Raw genomic sequence first — 18,200 nt, forward strand, 5'->3', positions numbered from 1 at the left:
ACATGGATACTGCCTGGGATAATCTCAGGAGAGAAAATTGAAACAAATTATTTTCCTGATTTTATAAATGGTGAAGTATAGAAATGAACGCAGATTGTCCTTCACAAGGTGCCGATATCTGGTCCCAGGGCTGTAAAAGCACAATTTTCTGGGGGATTTCTCCCATGGAATTGAAGGGACTTTAACATAATAGTTTGAACAATCAACTGCCCCCATATTAACTATAATTGGAAACTGAAAGATTCCAACTGCTAGAATTAAATCTAGGAACTACTTTTTCAGAATCTTCCTTTCAAATTCTAGTGATCTGTTTCTCTCTCTCTCTCTCTCTCTCTCTCCCCCCTTTTTTTTTTTTTTTTTTTTTGGTAACAGAATCTCGCTTTGTTGCCTAGGCTGGAGTGCAGTGGCTCAATCTTGGCTCACTGCAAACTCCACCGCCTGGGTCCAAGTGATTCTCCTGCCTCAGCCTCCCGAGTTGCTGGGATTACAGGCACCTGCCACCACGCCTGGCTAATTTTTGTATTTTTAGTAGAGATGGGGCTTTGCCATGTTGGCCAGGCTAGTCTTGAACTCCTGACCTCAAGTGATCGGCCCACCTCGGCCTTACAAAGTCCTGGAATTACAGGTGTGAGCCACTGAGCCTGGCCAAATTCAAGTGTTCTAAGTGATATCTTTTTAAGGACAGGAACTCACTGATTTTTTTTTTTTTTAACTCCTTAGTGTTTCCTCTAAGCAAAGAAGAAGAGCTTATTGAATTGTTAGATTCACATACTCTCTCTTTGTCTTAAAATAGGATTGCGACGACCAGTGAAATCTCATGCTCTTGGCTGGCCTTTTAAAGGACAAGCCTACTGGCTGCAAAGTCACCACAACTCAATTGAAGACCCTTAGGGAAGCCATCAGGAAAGAAAAGACAACCAGTCTCAATAAAGATCATGTCAGGTGCAAATGGACGGTTTCAGAAAATTGGTCTGGATGCGATAGGATGCTTTAGTCAGAACAGAAGGTCTAAATGGTTAGTAAATTGCTCATCAAACACAACAGAAGCTTACACAATGGACATTCAATCCAAGGTGTTATGGGTGCAGAGAGAGATGCACCTCAGGAAGCAATCTGCTCAGTTAAGAACAATACCTGGAGAACTGCTGCTGCAAGCCACGCATCTGAATTCTGTTGCGCTCAGACTCTAGGGTCACCTCCTGCAACCGCTTCTCGCTTTGAAGGCGTAAGTGTCTCTCCTCTTCCAGTTCATGTATCAGCTTCTCATGCTATAAAAGGCACAAAAGGAATGACTTTTAGGAAAGTGTTTATGACAAAAATAAGAAATAGCTGGTTATCAAGTGATAACTTGAGCTTTATATATATATATGAATTTCATCCTTCAAACAACCCCACGAAGTAGGTCCTGTTCTTAATCTCTTGTTATAGACAAAGAAACCAATGATCAGAGATACCTAAGTAATTTGTGCAAGGTCACATAAACCAGAAGGTAATAGATTTTGAGTCCCAGATGACTAAATTCTAACACTTGAATAATTTCCACTAACCCAGAGAGCACGCTGTGAAGAACTGTGACCCAAAAATACTGTCGAATGCACAGTAAGTCAGATAATAATTAGTAAGAATATTACCTGTTCAGAATTATTTCATCTCTTCCATCTCTGGTATATCCTTGAAAGAGAACATTACTGTTTTTATAGAAGGATTGAAAATTTCAAGGTAATTAGAACGTGAAGCTGATGAGAGTGAGGCTCAAGAACTGTTTTTCATTTTGTCCAGTTAGGTCTTCAGAGATAAAACTAGGCCAAGCCACCCACTGTTTTTATAATCCTAGATAACTGGCTCATCTCACGAACGGGTATCAGGGATTGAAAGAGGAACTAGATGGCACAGAATAGATGGTTTAGCACAAACTCATCCCTGGAACTGGTAGAAAGCACACAGCTCAGATTCTCCTGACAGCACTGAGTCAGCTACACTAATGTCTTTTTTGTTTTGTAGTTGTTTTGTTGTTGTTGTTGTTGTTGTTGCCTTTTTTAAAAAGCATGCCGTGCTGTTATTGTTATTGCTGTTACTAAACTGAGCATTTTGTACACAGGATATATACTCTATGGTGAAAACCATAGATGTAATGTCTGATCACGAGGGACATGCATACTTAAAAGGAAAGAAGAGAAACAGAGACCAGAGACCTCTGTTTTGAAATAAACCAAACACTATGACTGTGTACCATGCACTATGGATTAAATATGATTTATCGCATGTGGCATATTCACAGGAAGTGACAGCAACGACAGATTTTCTCCAGCTCTAACTCATGAGAAAAAAGGCATTCTGTGGATCATGAAAGAAACATTAGATGAGAATCTAGACATGAATCCTGATCCTCTAAAAATACTTACATATCCCCTGCCTCTGTACCTTTGTTCCTGCGTAAAAAGCTCCCTAGGTCTCTCCATTGAAAGCCTAGGGTTCCTTCCAGGCTCAGCTGTAAGCCATGTCCTCTACAACGTATCCCTCATCACTGTATTTCCTCCCTTCCCTGAATTCCAACAGTACCTACTATCTTTACTACCCTTTAGGTCTTCACTTTTTCTACTATTATTTTTCATGTGAATTTATCATAATTCTCCACCTAGATAAATATTTGTTCAAGATGCCTTATGTGCAGATATATGTTACATTTTAGCATGTTACCTAATACGCGGTAGTGCTGGAAATATATTTGCTTATTGATTCTGAAGCTGGCCCTTTGCTTACTCAGGCCTGACTTTTTGATGATCTACTTTTAACTCCCATAATGAGTTACTTTTACTGAAAACAGAAAAACTAAAATCAAAATTAAATCAAATCTTTATTCTGTCACTTTGGACAACGACATTCTGGAAGCATTGGAAAGAAAGAAAAATGTGGTTGTGGAAGGCAAATGGGTTAATTAAAGTTAACTCTTTACAAAAATGGTCAAAATGGCAAATTTTATGTGATATATATTTTACTATAATAAAATAAACTCTTTACAGTTATATATACAATAGACATTCCTCTTTTTATTGACTGATTAGACTAAAAGCAACATAACCAAGTCACCAATATTACAGAATTTGGAAGATAGTGCTTTGATTCCAGAGACAGGTCAAGAAAACAAAAGTATGCTAAATAGTTCAAAAAAGTATGCTATGAAGAATGTGAAGTTCATGCCTGTAATCCCAGTACTTTGGGAGGCCGAGGCGGGTGGATCACGAGGTCAGGAGTTCAAGACCAGCCTGGCCAAGATGGTGAAACCCCGTCTCTACTAAAAATACAAAAATTAGTCAGGGGTGGTGGCGCCTATAATCCCAGCTACTCGGGAGGCTGAGGCAGTGAATTGCTTGAACCCAGGAGGCGGAGGTTGCAGTGAGCCAAGATTGCACCACTGCACTCCAGTCTGGGTGACAGAGCGAGACTCCATCTCAAAAACAAAAACAAAAACAAAAAACAGTGAAGTTTTGCAGAGAAAACAGCATCCCTCCTTCCTTCAAAAGTAAAGAATGCTCCATAGATCCACTCACTGCCATATTAAAGAGTCCCAAAAACATGATCATGAGAGAACCTTTTCCACACGAATAACTTTTTCTCTTCAATTTATTTATGCCTTTTCAAACATGAAAAAAAATCACACACACACACACACACAAACCCTGGTAACACAGAGAAAATTCTAAGGAATTAAGACTATGAGAGCAAAAGCTGTTTACTAAAATATATTCCCTTCAAATGAGATGTATTTCAATTAATCCATCAAAGCTTGACAATAATCCACACCTACTAAAAATGAAAAAGCTTTGTACCCAAATTTAAAAACATGGCTAAACACAGAAAAAAATATAGTATCCATAGATGGGCTATTTTTTTTTTCTGTATTCCCTATATTGATTCTATCCCCAAAGTAATTTTAATTTATCTCCCAAATGTTTGCTCTGGATCTTTCACAGCAGAAAGTGTGAAAGGTAACGAGAGATGGAGAGCAGTTGGTGTTATTTACACAACGCCACTAGGTACTGAAGAGCAGTAAGTAGAGGACAACATCATGGAAATCTGGGCTACAAATCTGATAGGATCACATTTCTAGAGCAACATCTCTCTTTCTGTAGAGCCACTGAGCTGGGATGGCTTTAAGACACCTGCCTAGGAGAGCCTCATGATGATTTTCAAAGCTCCTCAATCATCACCTTTCAATTCCTCCCATGTTCTTCCAGCAAGATGCTCCATGTTCGTCACCTCTTCCCTTTCCCTTTGGCTTCTCTTACCAAAGCTCTTAAATCGCTGCACCAGGAACACAAACAACGGCTCAAAGGCTGAGTCTAAGCAGTGACGTTACACACGTGTTCAACAAAACTTGCCAGTCACAGGCTCTTCTTTCCCTTTATAGAGGTGGGCTTTGTTATTAGTAAAAAGGTAGGTTTGCCTCTTTTTCTGAAGAAAAGCTGTGAGTGGGTTAACTTTCAACTCTGTTATTCATTAGCTGCTGTCTCTAACTCTGAAATGAGCAAACTCTGCAAAAAATATCTTCAATCTGGAGAATATTCTACAATTTACAGAATGTGTCCACCTTCATTACTGTATTCAGTCTCCAGAACAATTCAGCAATATTGGTTATTATCACCTCCATCTAAAGATAAGGGTAGGGGCCAAAAAGAGAGGCAGGGAGCTTGCTCTGGTTCCATGGTTAGAAATGGCAGCTCTGGAGCTAGAACTGAGTTTTTCTGACCCTAAGTCTCCATTTTTTTCTCCTACTACTGTCAGTTCTGCTGTAACATGTCTTTTAAAAGTGCTAATTTGTTCCAACGCAACTGATATGATATGAAAAAATTTGAGCATGACACAAATCTTAGGTTTGCTGATTGCCTGATTTCATTCATGAGAAAAATTAGGGGAACACAGACAACTGCACACAGCTGAACTGCATCAAAACACACATATTTCAAACAGACCTCAGTCCACCATGTGCATTAAGAGCCATAACCATCCACATGTGGTGTTACAACTTTCCCTCCAATTTCAGACAGTGTTCCTTCCACCACTTCACAGTAGCTTCTGAACTGCATCCCTATTAATATCCAACTTCCACAAAAAAACTCTTTCAAGGTAAAGCACCATATTTATTGTAGTATTTATGTATTTTTTAACCATTGAACACATGGCTACCGATTGTATTAAGTTCCTACCTTTTTGTTTTTAGTGTGTCACTGAAAAAGTTTTGAGTATTGTTCCCATAGTCCTGTTTCCCCCATAAGCCTTGTGGTTTCCACTGTGTGGTTTTACAGAGTGCAGTAATTTTCAGGAACATACAAGTTATGGACATCATGGTGAAGAAAAGGAAGTCCAAATCAAGAGTAGAATTCCAAAGTAATTTTCCTACTTGGACACGAGCAAAGAGTTAAGTTCTAGACAAAGAATCAAACATACAAACGGAAAGACAGGTATTACCTTCATGGTTCTACAGAATGATCTTGTCTATACCTCACAACCTACACACAGCAACTTAACTGAGCCATTCTCTGATTAAACCTCAAATGCAGGAGATTCCTCCATTTCCCTGGGTAATCTAAGTTTCTGAACTTTTGTCCTGATAATTTTGTAAAACTTGCTTAAATCATTAAAGTATCAAAAGGTCATTTCTACATGTATGTTTCAAGGAAATGAAGAAAAATCTATATAGATTCTGATTATTCCCTGATAGAAAACCGTGCATGTAAAAGAAGCTATGTACCACCAACATGGAGTCGTTTATTCACTTGGCCCACAAATGTTTACTGAGTAGCTACTACATGCCAAACACTGAACTAGACATGGAAACCAGCACTGAGTCAAATGGACATGGTTCCTGGCTTCATTAGACTTACAGACTAATGGAGACGGCTGGTGCTAAATAAACATCACACAGATAACACAGCAGTATAAATTGATTTTTAATGAAGAGTTTGCTGAAAGGTGAAAGTGATGGAAACTGATTTTGTTTGGTGGGTCAGGAGAAGACCTCTCTGAGAAAGTCACATTGAAACTGAGACCTCTGTGATGACCAGGTGCTACCAGGTGAAGAGAGGGGACCAGCACTCCAGGCACAGGGAGTGGCAAGTGCGAAGCCCTCTGTCGTTTAGGGAGGGAGGAAGAGAAGCCCAGTGTGGCTGGACGCTGGTGAGCCAGGGGACAGGAGTGGCATGGGATGCAGGTGGAAAAGAATAAGGGCTAGACCACATAGGACCATGAACATCACATGACGGATTTGGGACTATAGCCTGAGTAAAATGATGACTCATTACCGAGGGTTTAATCAAGTGAGGAAGATGATTTGATTAAGATTTGGCAAAGTTCATTCTGACTACAGTACGGAGAAAGAACTAAGAGGCTAAATTATAGAATGGGAAAACATTCATATAAATATTTAAATATTTAAAATAAATATAATAAATTAAATAACGCTACCAGCTTTTAGTTTGTACTGCACCATTTACTAGAGAAGTGGTTTTGAACAAGCTACTTAACTTAAAACTTAACTGCTTTAAGCCAGTTTCCTCTGTATACTGGGGATAGTGAACTCAACCAAGACAATTTCATAGCATCACTGTGAATAATAGATGAAATAATGTATGGTAAGGCACTTCAAAAACTCAAAAATCCCATATAAAAATAAGATATGGCTAACTAAAATTACACAACTCATATCATCTAATATACTTTAGCTACTTTTGATAAATTCTGTATAACATTTGTCTTTAATAACCATTAAATATTTAAAAAATCAGTTAGATATTTCAAAAAGTTCAAAAATGTGTGCCTAAGCAGATCATACATTAATCCTGAAAGAAAACACATTTTAAATATGATTTTGATGTAAGAATGGAGAGGCTAACTTAATCACAAATGCCATCTAGAATATATATAACCCTGTGTTTGGCCTTCCCTAAAATACATTATTTTTTATTCTCATTTCCTAGTATGATTTCAGACAGATGGCTTGATGTACAGTATGACAAAACTTCAGAATGAAATTAACACATTAACACTTGATTCAAATATGGAGAGCCAATAAGTACCTCTATTCGAGGTCTAATTATAGTTGGTGATTCTCATTATATCAGTGGGTGATAATACTGCCAGAGTTAAAGACGATTCAAAGAATATGAAAAAGAAAGAGGAATTTATTTGGCTTGGAAATTCTAGCACCACCTTATGTGGCATATATTTGATGAAACATCAAGCATAACAAAAGGCACCTCCCACATAGGCTCCAAGCCCTCCATGAGTCCTGCCTCATGAGTGTCATGAGGTACCAGCTCATCTCAGGTATCCTGTGCTGGCTTGATGTCTGAGAGATACATGAAAATTGAGAGGCAGTCGCTATAGGTGTGTTTCAAAAGATTTCCTGAAAATGTGTCCAAGTGATAACATTCGAATTGAGTCACACTTTATGATCAAAGAATCATGGGGAAAACATCAGTACTCTTGGATAATAAGAGGATCTTAAGGTGAGAAATGAATAGAGGCCATCAGAGAAGGACAAAGTGATTCAATGATATTCCTGTATATTGACGGAAAAACATATGAGCTCATTTGAGAAACGTGGAACCTGAGAAGCAAGCTACCCGCTAGAAAACATGCCCAGTCACAAGTATCTCCAGGTATTCACCAATAACAACATCCAATGTATACTCGAACATCTTAAGAATTACCGGAAACCCAGAACAATCCTTTTCATTCTCTCCCTTCCTATTGAGAATCTAAATTGACACCTGTGTTTTTTCTGCAGAAGTCCATGAGCCAAACACATCAGCAGAAAAATTAATGTCTTCATGAAAACTATTTTTTACTGGGAAAACTCTATTAACCAACTCTACCAAGTCGGTATGAAATGGATCTAAATTAAGCTATAGTTATTGCATCTAATTGTAGCCTTGTGTTTGTTTTTCACACATATTGCAATATATTTCCCCCATAAAGATCTCTGAATTCAATATCCCCATTAGTTATGAAAGATTCGGTCATCCTAGAAGCAGAGAAACAGATAAGGAACTTAAGAATTGATTTTTTTTTAAACCCGTACTGTTGGCTGTAACAGAAGAATCAGAATCAGATTTTGAGATGCAAGGATAGAAATAGCCAAGTATATATCTGCAGTGCTGATAACATCACCCAAGAGAGACAAAGCTTTTATTCTAACTAAAAAAAAAGATGCAGAGCTTGGTTTTTATGTGTGTGTGTGTTTTCTTTTTTTTTTTTTTTTGGAAAAGAAAGGAGAAAGGGTGAGATAAAGAAATACAGCAGAGGAGAAGGGTGGGGTAGAGAGTAGAAATTTCAAGGGCAAGTAAGACAGATGGGCACTTGGATGGATCTTAATGTCCTCAATGCTAGACAGGAGCTCTATAACAGAAATGACACAGGTGAAGCACCCCATATGACTAAATTTTCTTAGACAAAGGTTATATATGTGCTTATTACTTAGCAAAGGGATAGAGATGTGAACTCTATGAAAGGAGTTTTTCCATGGTGGGTTGTGAAGAAAAGCAAGATAAAATGAAGGTGTTAGGAATACCACTCAAAATCCTAAGGAAATTGAACACTTGAACAAAGGATTCTTAGCAAAGCAATTTTACTTCTGCGCAGAGAGGTAACCCCTTGGCCAGTTGCCACAAGAGCACATCTGAACAAAGGGGCACGAGAGCCTTTATTCCTGATGCAAGTCCTGCCCCTGTACCCTTTCCCCATTGGCTGGGGTCACGTCATACAATCCAAACTAATCCCGGTTGGCTAAACATTTGATTTTTTTTAGATAGAGTGGGCACGTAAAAGAAAGTGGAGTGAAAGGGGAAGGAGTGTCTGTAATGAGCTAGAAAGTTCGTCCTCTTTCCAAATAAGGAAAGGAACGTGAGCTGGTACTGATAACGCTTGGTACTGTGGCGTGCCTGGGCATCTAACAAAGGCAAAAACGAAAAAAAGGAGAAAAAAAGAAGAACAAAAAGCAGGGACGGTACTATGAATTAAAGAATAAAAGATTGATTCGATTATCTGAAGAGAAACCTCACCATATCCTACAAAGGTCTGGCACATGGAGATTGATATGCATTGTAAAGTCATGGTGGAAAAAATTACGACAAATTTTGGGATCCTACCAAGAGAAAAGAAGTTGTTTATTGCATAGTCAATGGTCTTTATTATTTATCAACTAGGGCTACAAATCAATAATAAAATGGTAACACTGTATTCACAACACAAAGTAACACAGTTTTGCTTTTAATGTCATCCTACAGCAGAAAATAGGATGAAAATTTATGCATTGATCCACTTCTCACATTTTTCATCAGTCTAAGTGTCTTCATTTTCACATCATGATTCCTACAATGGAGAAGGCATGAGGCTAACAGACTGGGCTACAGTTTCTGTCTCCCCATTAACTTGCCAGGTGACCTTGGGAAATATACTTACCATCTCCAGACCTACTTCTAAACTGCTATAGTAAGTTCTTATAATTTTATGTTGTTTTATGCTGCCTTGGCCTCCATTTTAAATATAAGTTGGATTCTCTCATACCAGAAGAAGGGCGCAGTCATCCTTGGTAGAGTTTCCCGTTCTATGCCTAACTCCCACTCCTAGTTCCCCAGTGTGTTCAATTCAGATATCTGCATTACACAACTGCCTGCTATGGGTCTGCTAGACACAGACTGCTTGACTGGCGCTGCTGTCCCTACCCCCTGCATGAGCTGTGCAGATATGCCACAGTGACTAACCCTCGGTCACAGTGTGACCACCTGGAACTCACACCTGTTGCTTTAGACTCACCAATTAACATTCCCCATAGGAAACCTGTTTGGATAACAACTTGGACCCCAGTAAAGGCACTGGCTCATGGATCTATCTCTACGTGTGCTCCTAGACCTCCATATGTGTGGCCCTCAGCCACATCATGTACCCCCAGGGCCTGTAAAGAAGAAAATCTGTGTTTCCCTCTTGTGTCACTTCTAATCATTGGAGGGTTCCCTCCATCTGAAAGATTCTAAATTAACATTAATGGTAAGGTCCCTTCCAACTCTCATATCTTATACAGTGATTAAATTAGCCACAACCATATCAGGAAAAAGCATAAGCAATTACAAATAACATTAGTGGCATAAAGAGATTAAATACAATGTCTATAAGTGGGGTGTGTGTGTATACACATATTTTGGGGGTTAGTGAAAGTCTAAGTTTCACTTAATATTGATGAAGGTGACTGGCATCCTTGTTTTGGATAATTAGTGGGTGAAGATTTAAGAGGCAAAGGGCACAGGTTTTGGGTTAGAGAGAGCCAGGCAATGTTGAAACAATGATATTGGACATTACACAATTAGGAAGAGGAGTGATAAAATAGAGACACCAAAGGCATTGGTTTTAATTTGATTCTGAAATGACTGGGAGTATCAGCAGATTTTGAGGAGAATGACAGAATCTAAATGATGTTTAAGCAACATAATTCTTCCTCAGGGTGGACTCTAGACGTGAGATACTACCAAAAAAGGAACAATTTCCTTACTGTCGTTCATTAGCAATGGTTCCTTGGGTTGGAAAAGGCCTTTCCACGGAGTTTTCTGGCTCACTGACTTTGTGACTTCTACAAGCTTCTCAGAAAACTAATTCCTCTCAAGTCTTTGAATATCTGATGTTTACAGGGGCTGACCAAGGAAAGCAAGACATTGAGTAATAACCCAGGTAGGTAGTAAGCTTGTTATCAATAGTCCACTGCTTAATTCAGACTCTCTTTCCCTTACCCCAATCTTTTCCTTGAGTTTATTTAGTCAAAAGGCTCAATTCTCAGCTTGACTTAGAAAAGAGCTTTATTTCCTCAACCAGTAGGCCCTTCTATAAAAAGTCAATGACTCATTCTTCTCCCCTGGTCACAGATCTTTCTCTGTTGTCATGTTAATTGATCACAATTAACAGTAGCTGCTTATTCTATCCCCTTGGAAGTTTTCAGAAGTCAATTTTATTAAATGCCATCGGGCGCGGTGGCTCACGCCTGTAATCCCAGCTCTCAGGGAGGCAGAGGCGGGAGGATAGCTTGAGCCCAGGAGTTCGAGACCTGCCTGGGTAATATAGCGAGACCCCGTTCTCCACAAAAAGGAAAAAAAAAAAAAAAAAAAAAAGACATACTTGGCTGAAGTCTTAAACATTGTTTCCTTTTCTGTGGAGACAGTATATTCCATACAAAGACTAGACAGCGTTTCAGGTTTTTTGTTTTTGTGGTAGCACCTTTTGCTTGCCGTTCTCTACCCTGAACCACACGTGCACTTTCAGAATGGCTACACATCTTTGCCCCATTTTACCCCCAACTCTGTTCCTTCACAATCAGTGAAGAACAGATGAATTCTCTGGCTAGTTTCATTCGCATTTCAAACTTTTGGTCCCTATGTTTCTCTCGTTGTTCTTTGTTATGGAGGATTCCAAGATTTTTCATTCTCTCACCTACGCTCTAGTCTTGAACTTTAGCTGTATTTACTATGAAGGTTAACACCTGCTCTGCCTCAACTCTGATGTCTCCCTTACTTCACCGCCCGCCTAATTTATGGTTTCTCCCACAGACTTGTGCTCTTGCTTTATAACTTAGCTTTTTACAGGATATATAATGCCACAGTCTTTGCTAACTGTTTCACATACATATGACATGTTAATCATTATATAATATTTATAATACATATTATATATAAGTAAGCTTGCTAATATAAATTATACTAACATTATATGAATAAATAACAAATTATATAAAAAATAATATATTATTATATATCAATTATAATACATATTATAATCAATAATATATTATTCCCTATCTCTTCAAAGAGCACACTTTTCTTTAGGCAGGGATTAGGCCTCATAAACAGTCACAAAATCCCACAGAATATTAGCATACTGCTGAGCTTTCTAGAATGTTCAATACATACTTGTTAAGTTCCACATGAATCCTCTTGATCTCCCACCACCTTAGTAGGCAGCTAGCTCTAGGTTTGCAAAGTTTCTATTGGTAACAACTTTTAGTCTTAATCCTGACTGAGGATAATGTGATGAGATTTTCTCTGGTTTAGAAACTCCACAGATACATTTCACTCTGTCATCTTCTTTCCCTTACCGTTGCCTTCTCCCGAAAGCCCAGGGATTGCAATTCCAACTTCATATTCAAATCTCTTAACTGATGACTCACTTTCGTTCAATAACTATTAAGTTAAAAATTTAATTTCTGAGAGGATTTGCAGGAGCTTCCAAACAAAGCCATTTATAATTCTATTTGTAAGGATAGTGCATTGTCCTGTTCTTTTTGTTCACTCTACTAGATTTTGTAGAATTGTGGAAAGAAAAAAAAAACTGAATAAAAACAACTCTATTGAGACTAAGAATCCTTTTTACCCTGTAGTTGGAATCCTTATATTCCTTCCTTCAGTGAATGGGTATAATTACGTGTATTGGAAATTAGAGTAGTCACTATAATTATGCACTCTTTTAAAGTAGAATAATTATAATGTCAACAACTGACTATACAAGGTACTACTGAAGCTTTTGTTTTAAATCTGCCAGAGAGGACCTCAGTAATGATTAATTTCTTACAACTACTTTTTATTCATTTGGAGAACATACTAGGGATGCCTTCGCACTTCCCATTTCGTTGTGGAAAGTTTCTTTAAACAAGAATATTTCTTTAAACAAAGACTTGAGAACAAGTGGGTTGGTTTTTACATAGCCGGCTTCCATTATTTCATCCTAGACAATACAAGAAACTTAAAAATTTTAAAACAGGACTTTTAGCAGCTTCCCTTATCCTTGTTAGCAAATGCAAACTTTTACATTTTATCATGCTGTTAAAAGGTCAGCTTGAATATTTAAAAAATCAATGTGGAACTAATCACAAGCTTTGGTTCAATGCTTTAGTACTTTATTTCATACAATTACCAAAGTTAGAAGAAATTGAAAGCACCACATATTAAAGAATTAGAGTTTGTGTTATTTCTGGGAGGTAAGGTTAAACAGAAATATCATTTTTATGAGGAAATCATTAAAGACCTATAAATGAGCTGAGTGAGCACAGTTAATCTACAGAAGGGGAAAACATATACTCTTAAAAGACAATCAGAGGGCTTCTTTTGAAGGTACACTTTAACCCTTGGTTAACCACATCAGCGGAGGAGAACATCACAACAGATAATCTCACTTTCTCAAGGATCAACACAGTCACCAGAGGAAGCAAATGGAAAACCCGGTTTCACATGGTCTAAATACTACTCATAAAAGACAGGTCAGTGTGGATTACAACTGCTAGTATTAATAATAGAATACCCGCCTGACCCATCGTTGGGTATAGAAGAGCTCACAGAAACGCTTACATCATGACTGTAGGTCTTTTGTATGCACTTTATATGAGTGTCAGAAATTGTGTTCTCAGGTGCCCCTTTTGTAATCTCCTGATCTCTCCTCAGTTTCCACTCCTGGCAATGTTTAGTCCTTTCTCATTCAGAACTGGTCTCTCCTGGAAGGCTCTGTCAGACTTGACTGAACACAGCAAGAGCTATTTTTCCACAGGGGCACATTAATATCTGCCCCTTTCTAGAGGTCTTATCATCAAAGGGAAATGAAAGTTTTTAGACCTAGAAGGGTGCTTGAGGTCACTAAGTCCAACTGAGGTCCTAAAAGGTATCAATTTGTCCAGGGTGATCCAACCTACCGTAAGTCTTTGTCACTGTGGACAGAGAAGATTCAAAGATCCTCTTCGAAATCGCCCTTTCCAGGCAGTCAATAATAGAGCACATTTTCAAGAATTTGGTAGAGTTTTGCATTTGGACCAGTTAGATTTATATGTAAAACTTTCATATAAACTACTTTCCTCTGCAATATAGACCTTTTTATAAGCTCAAAATTAAACCGCTGCATGAAGATGGAAAAGTAATTGGCAAGATCAGAAAACATTTTCATCCTTTTTATATTAGTATCTTGAAAGTCCTTCTAGAAAATTTGCCTCCTTCTTCAGAAAACAACATTGAAAACAACATGTGTTTTTTTATTTTTAACCAGGCCTTGAATGTTACGTACATTGCTCCACAAGTGTACATTTTTATATAGGCTAAGACTCTCACGATTTATGGCCAAAGAATCAGATTCAACATGCACAAAGAAAATGGTTCCAATCAGTGAGTTACCTGCCACCTTAGTACTACTGTCAATCAGAACAGGTGTGTCATTACACAGGTGTGCCATTACACAGGTTATAATGCATCCACATGCAAATACCTACAACAGAGGCTCTCCACCTTTTAGGCCAGGAAGAACTGCAAAGCATCCACAAATTACAAAGGGTTCAGTGTACTGAACACGATGTATTGACAGGTATTGAATAAATAAAAACACAACTGCTATGACACCGAAGTCTGTGGCCTTATTTTTTATGGAAAAATGATCGATGTCTTCATAAGATTGTGGCCACTGGCATTGAATCTGAACTACAGCTAGTGCCAGCAGCCCTACTGATGATATGTAAGACAAGGAAACACGTATGGACAATTAAAGTATACCTCCTTATTCACAGAGAAGTCACAAAAGTAATTCCAGGACAAATAAAGTGAAGGAAAATAAGAGAGAGAGAGAGAAAAAAAAAAAAGACTCTTCCCAGTATCACAAATAAGAATGATAATGATGAACCTGGCTGAGTGTTCTAAGCCCTCTTCACATAGCTGCCACTGAATCCTTGAAACAATACTAGACAGTTGGCCCTATTCCCAACCAGATTTGTTTTTAAGATTATGAGGCTAAGGCCACAGTAAGTAAATAACAGAGCCCAGGTTTGAGCCCATGCAATCTGATTCCAGGAACCTAGAGCCTGACTGCCTCTCTTTACTGGTATGAAGGAGTTTCTTTCCTGGTCTAGTAAACTTTCATCGCAACCAGCAAACTAACTGATGTATTTAAACCTCTCCCTTTCCAGGACCTTATTAGAGATTGTAGGGTACAGAAGAGATCCAAGAGATGGTCTGAAAAATAGAGTGACAGAGATGGTCTTTGCCATTACAAATATTATAATCTTGTTAGACCAAGATTATCATATATTCAACAACTAGCTAGTAAAGTATGAATTATCTAGAGCAGGGGCTGGCAAATTTTTCTATAAGGAATCAGAGGGCAAACACTTTAGGGTTGATGTGCCACACAGTCTCTGTTATAACTACTCAATTCTGCCCTAGTAGCACGAAAGCAGCTACAGATAATACATAGATTAATGTGTGTGGATGTATTCCAAAAAAGCTATTACAAAAATAGATAGGGAGGGAAATAGCTCAGCCATAGTTTGTGGACTCATAATCAAGATTACCAGCTATAACAAAAAAAAATAATCAATTCTAATCATTCATTTTCCAGGAGGTGATATTCCTTTTCTCCAAAATGCATAAACTCCCTAGAAGCCACGGGGCTGCAGAACTGTCTTCTTACTGTTAAGAAACAAAAACGATTTGAAACATCTTCCCCGAAACTTAATGAAATTGTAGCTACTGTTGAAAATGAAAAAATTAAGTCTGTGTTTTCTAGAAAGGATGAACTTTCAGCAGTGCCGAAAATCATGTAATATTTGTGCTTGTCAGTGTGCTAGGAACAAATCTTTTATCTATCCCCGTGTGATTACATCTCTGTACAGAGGCGCCTGTGTTGTGTTATACATAGAATTACATTTTACCCTTTGGTGCTGAGCCATTAGCCGGTGTGTCTTCTTATTCTCAATTAGGAACAGAGTTCCTCCCACTGGAGGGAGAGCAGAGGCTCTGCAGTCACTGCTGCCGTGTTAGTGTTGTTAGAGATTATACATACTTTAATTCAACAACTTACAAACGGTCTACATTTTACATCAAACTAATCTCAACATTAGACAATTTTGAATACTGGTCATAATATACATACAGGTAGATGATAATTTAGCCATACAGATTAACATTTTGTTCTTTTCTAATACTTTGTGAGCCTATGAGATTTAATGTTGACAGATGCTAAAACCTTTAAATGCTTTTCTATTTTCTCAGATGCTGAAATAAAATTTTAAGTGTAACCATTTATTAAAAACAAGTTAGAATATACGGTAAGGCTCTGTAGTGCACAGATTATATAGGTTGTAGCAGAAAAAAATCTCCCTCTTTCTACTAAAAGTTTTATATTTACTATGTGCTATTTAATAAATAAGTTAATTTTCCAATGAGAACACATGGACACAGGGACAGGAACATCACATACCAAGGACTGTCAGGAAGTAGGGGTCAAGAGGAGGGAGAGCAATAGGACAAATACCTAATGCATGTGGGGCTTAAAACCTAGATGATGGGTTGATGGGTGCAGCAAACCATCATGGCACATGTATACCTATGTAACAAACTTGCATGTTCTGCACATGTATCCCGGAACTTAAAGTACAATAAAATAAATAAATAATTTTCCTGCACAATCATTAAGTTTTCTACCTCCCAACATTTGAGCTGGCCTAGGAGGGGAAGAGTAGTAAGTTTGTGATCTAAAATTTGTGTACCCTTGGGTCATAACTTTTACCAATAACTTAACTCTCGAGATTGTGCATTTAGAACATATTTTAAAGACTTCAAAACTTCAGATGTCCTTTTGTCTGTTACATATTGATTGCTGTTAAACTAAATGTTTTTCACTGTGTAATCAATACTTTCTTACAAAAATAAGCCCAGGCATTGACAAACAACTCTGCAGCACATTGCAGCTTTCCTGAGAGTGGACAGCATGAAAAACTACCACCCCCAAGAATTAAAAAAGATTGCATTGACTCCAGTGCTTATTACAATTTTTACAAGCTTCTTACAGCTGAATCATTCTACTGTAACAAACCTTTATTAAATTAGACACCTATTGAATCATAAGCTTTCTGAGAATAACAATTCATATGCCTTTGTCCTTTATTACTGTTTCTGCAACCATACTGCTCATGTTCATATTTACATCTTCTCTTGTGATGAAGTTATTAAAAAGCAACAGCTAGATAAAATGGGTGGGAAGGAGTGGTATAACACGTAAACAATGATGACGTTGTGTTTCATGAGGCTACTCTTCTAGAACAATTTTAAATTGCACTACTACCTTAAAAAAAATGCTATTGTACTTTTAGACCCCCAATGCAAGGCATCTTTTAATCTGGGACTTTTAATTTACACACTGTAAACTGTGAGTTGCTTCTATAAACATTTGCCTTCAAATTATTTGTTCATCTCATGGTTCACTCTCCTAATACAAATTTCCAGTGAAAATCCATGGTGAACGCGAGGGGCAAGCAGCCAACCACACATCAGGTTGCCACCAACATGCACGAAGTATAACTCTCCCTCCAATGCTAATCCACACAAACACCAAATTCTTAAGGCATATAACCGTATATTCCATAAGCAGGCACTTAGTGGTCTGGGTAAAAGCTAAAGAAAGTTCAGAATAACAAAAACAAACACTTCCAAATACAATAAAGAGAAAAGCCCTTACGTGCATACACCTTAAACAAGTTAAGGCATGTTCTCACTTTCATGTTTATTAGCACAAAAGAACTCAAGAAACAATTATTTTAAATCACTTAAACCTTGCATGTATATATCTATGACAAACAGCAACAAAGGCATTTACAATTTTTATTAGCAGGTGATATTTCCTGCCAACAGAGGTGGTTTTGTATTATAGTGACATAATAACATAATTCAATGAACAGACCCCAAAGTTTTTCACAAAAACACTTTCTATTTTTCGATCCAAGATAGCACTTCTATGCAATAGCTCAAAATTGCCACCAAGTGGACAGACAAACACTATTCTGGTTGTAGTTGTACAGTAAACAGCTGCTTCTGATTTGAAGAGTGCTGAACTAATCCCATCAACCAGTATTTACTAAATATTAGTACCTACTAAGCACAGGGTGCTCCTCTATGTGCCACAGATGAAATGCATTCTGATCATAGTGAGAAGGCTAAAGCCCTGTCACAGGCACCTCGTCGTGGGTGCTACTGTTCTCCAGACTTCAATAGGTCAATTATTCCATTTATCTCTTTAGAAGAGAAAAAATAACCTATAAATGCTACTGTGAGTGAGCAAAAAGGCAATATCCAGTTTGAGAAGGGCTTTCTTATTGCTAATAATTGTTGAATGATATGAATAAGCTCCAGAACATATAA

General features: G+C 37.8%; 1 protein-coding gene across 4 annotated transcripts in view; it reads right to left on the bottom strand.

Annotated features, from left to right (window-relative positions):
* NCKAP5 (NCK associated protein 5) overlaps nt 1-18,200 on the bottom strand; it is a 983,044-nt gene that overhangs the window by 464,013 nt on the left and 500,831 nt on the right. For all 4 annotated transcript variants that reach the window (XM_077956875.1, XM_028830652.2, XM_077956874.1 and 1 more), the window contains one exon: nt 1,135-1,268. In XM_077956875.1, coding sequence (XP_077813001.1) covers nt 1,135-1,268 — 134 coding nt within the window. The remainder of the gene's footprint in view (nt 1-1,134; nt 1,269-18,200) is intronic.

The sequence above is a fragment of the Macaca mulatta genome, chromosome 12, assembly GCF_049350105.2.
Source record: "Macaca mulatta isolate MMU2019108-1 chromosome 12, T2T-MMU8v2.0, whole genome shotgun sequence".
NCBI classification, from domain to species: Eukaryota; Metazoa; Chordata; class Mammalia; order Primates; family Cercopithecidae; genus Macaca; species Macaca mulatta.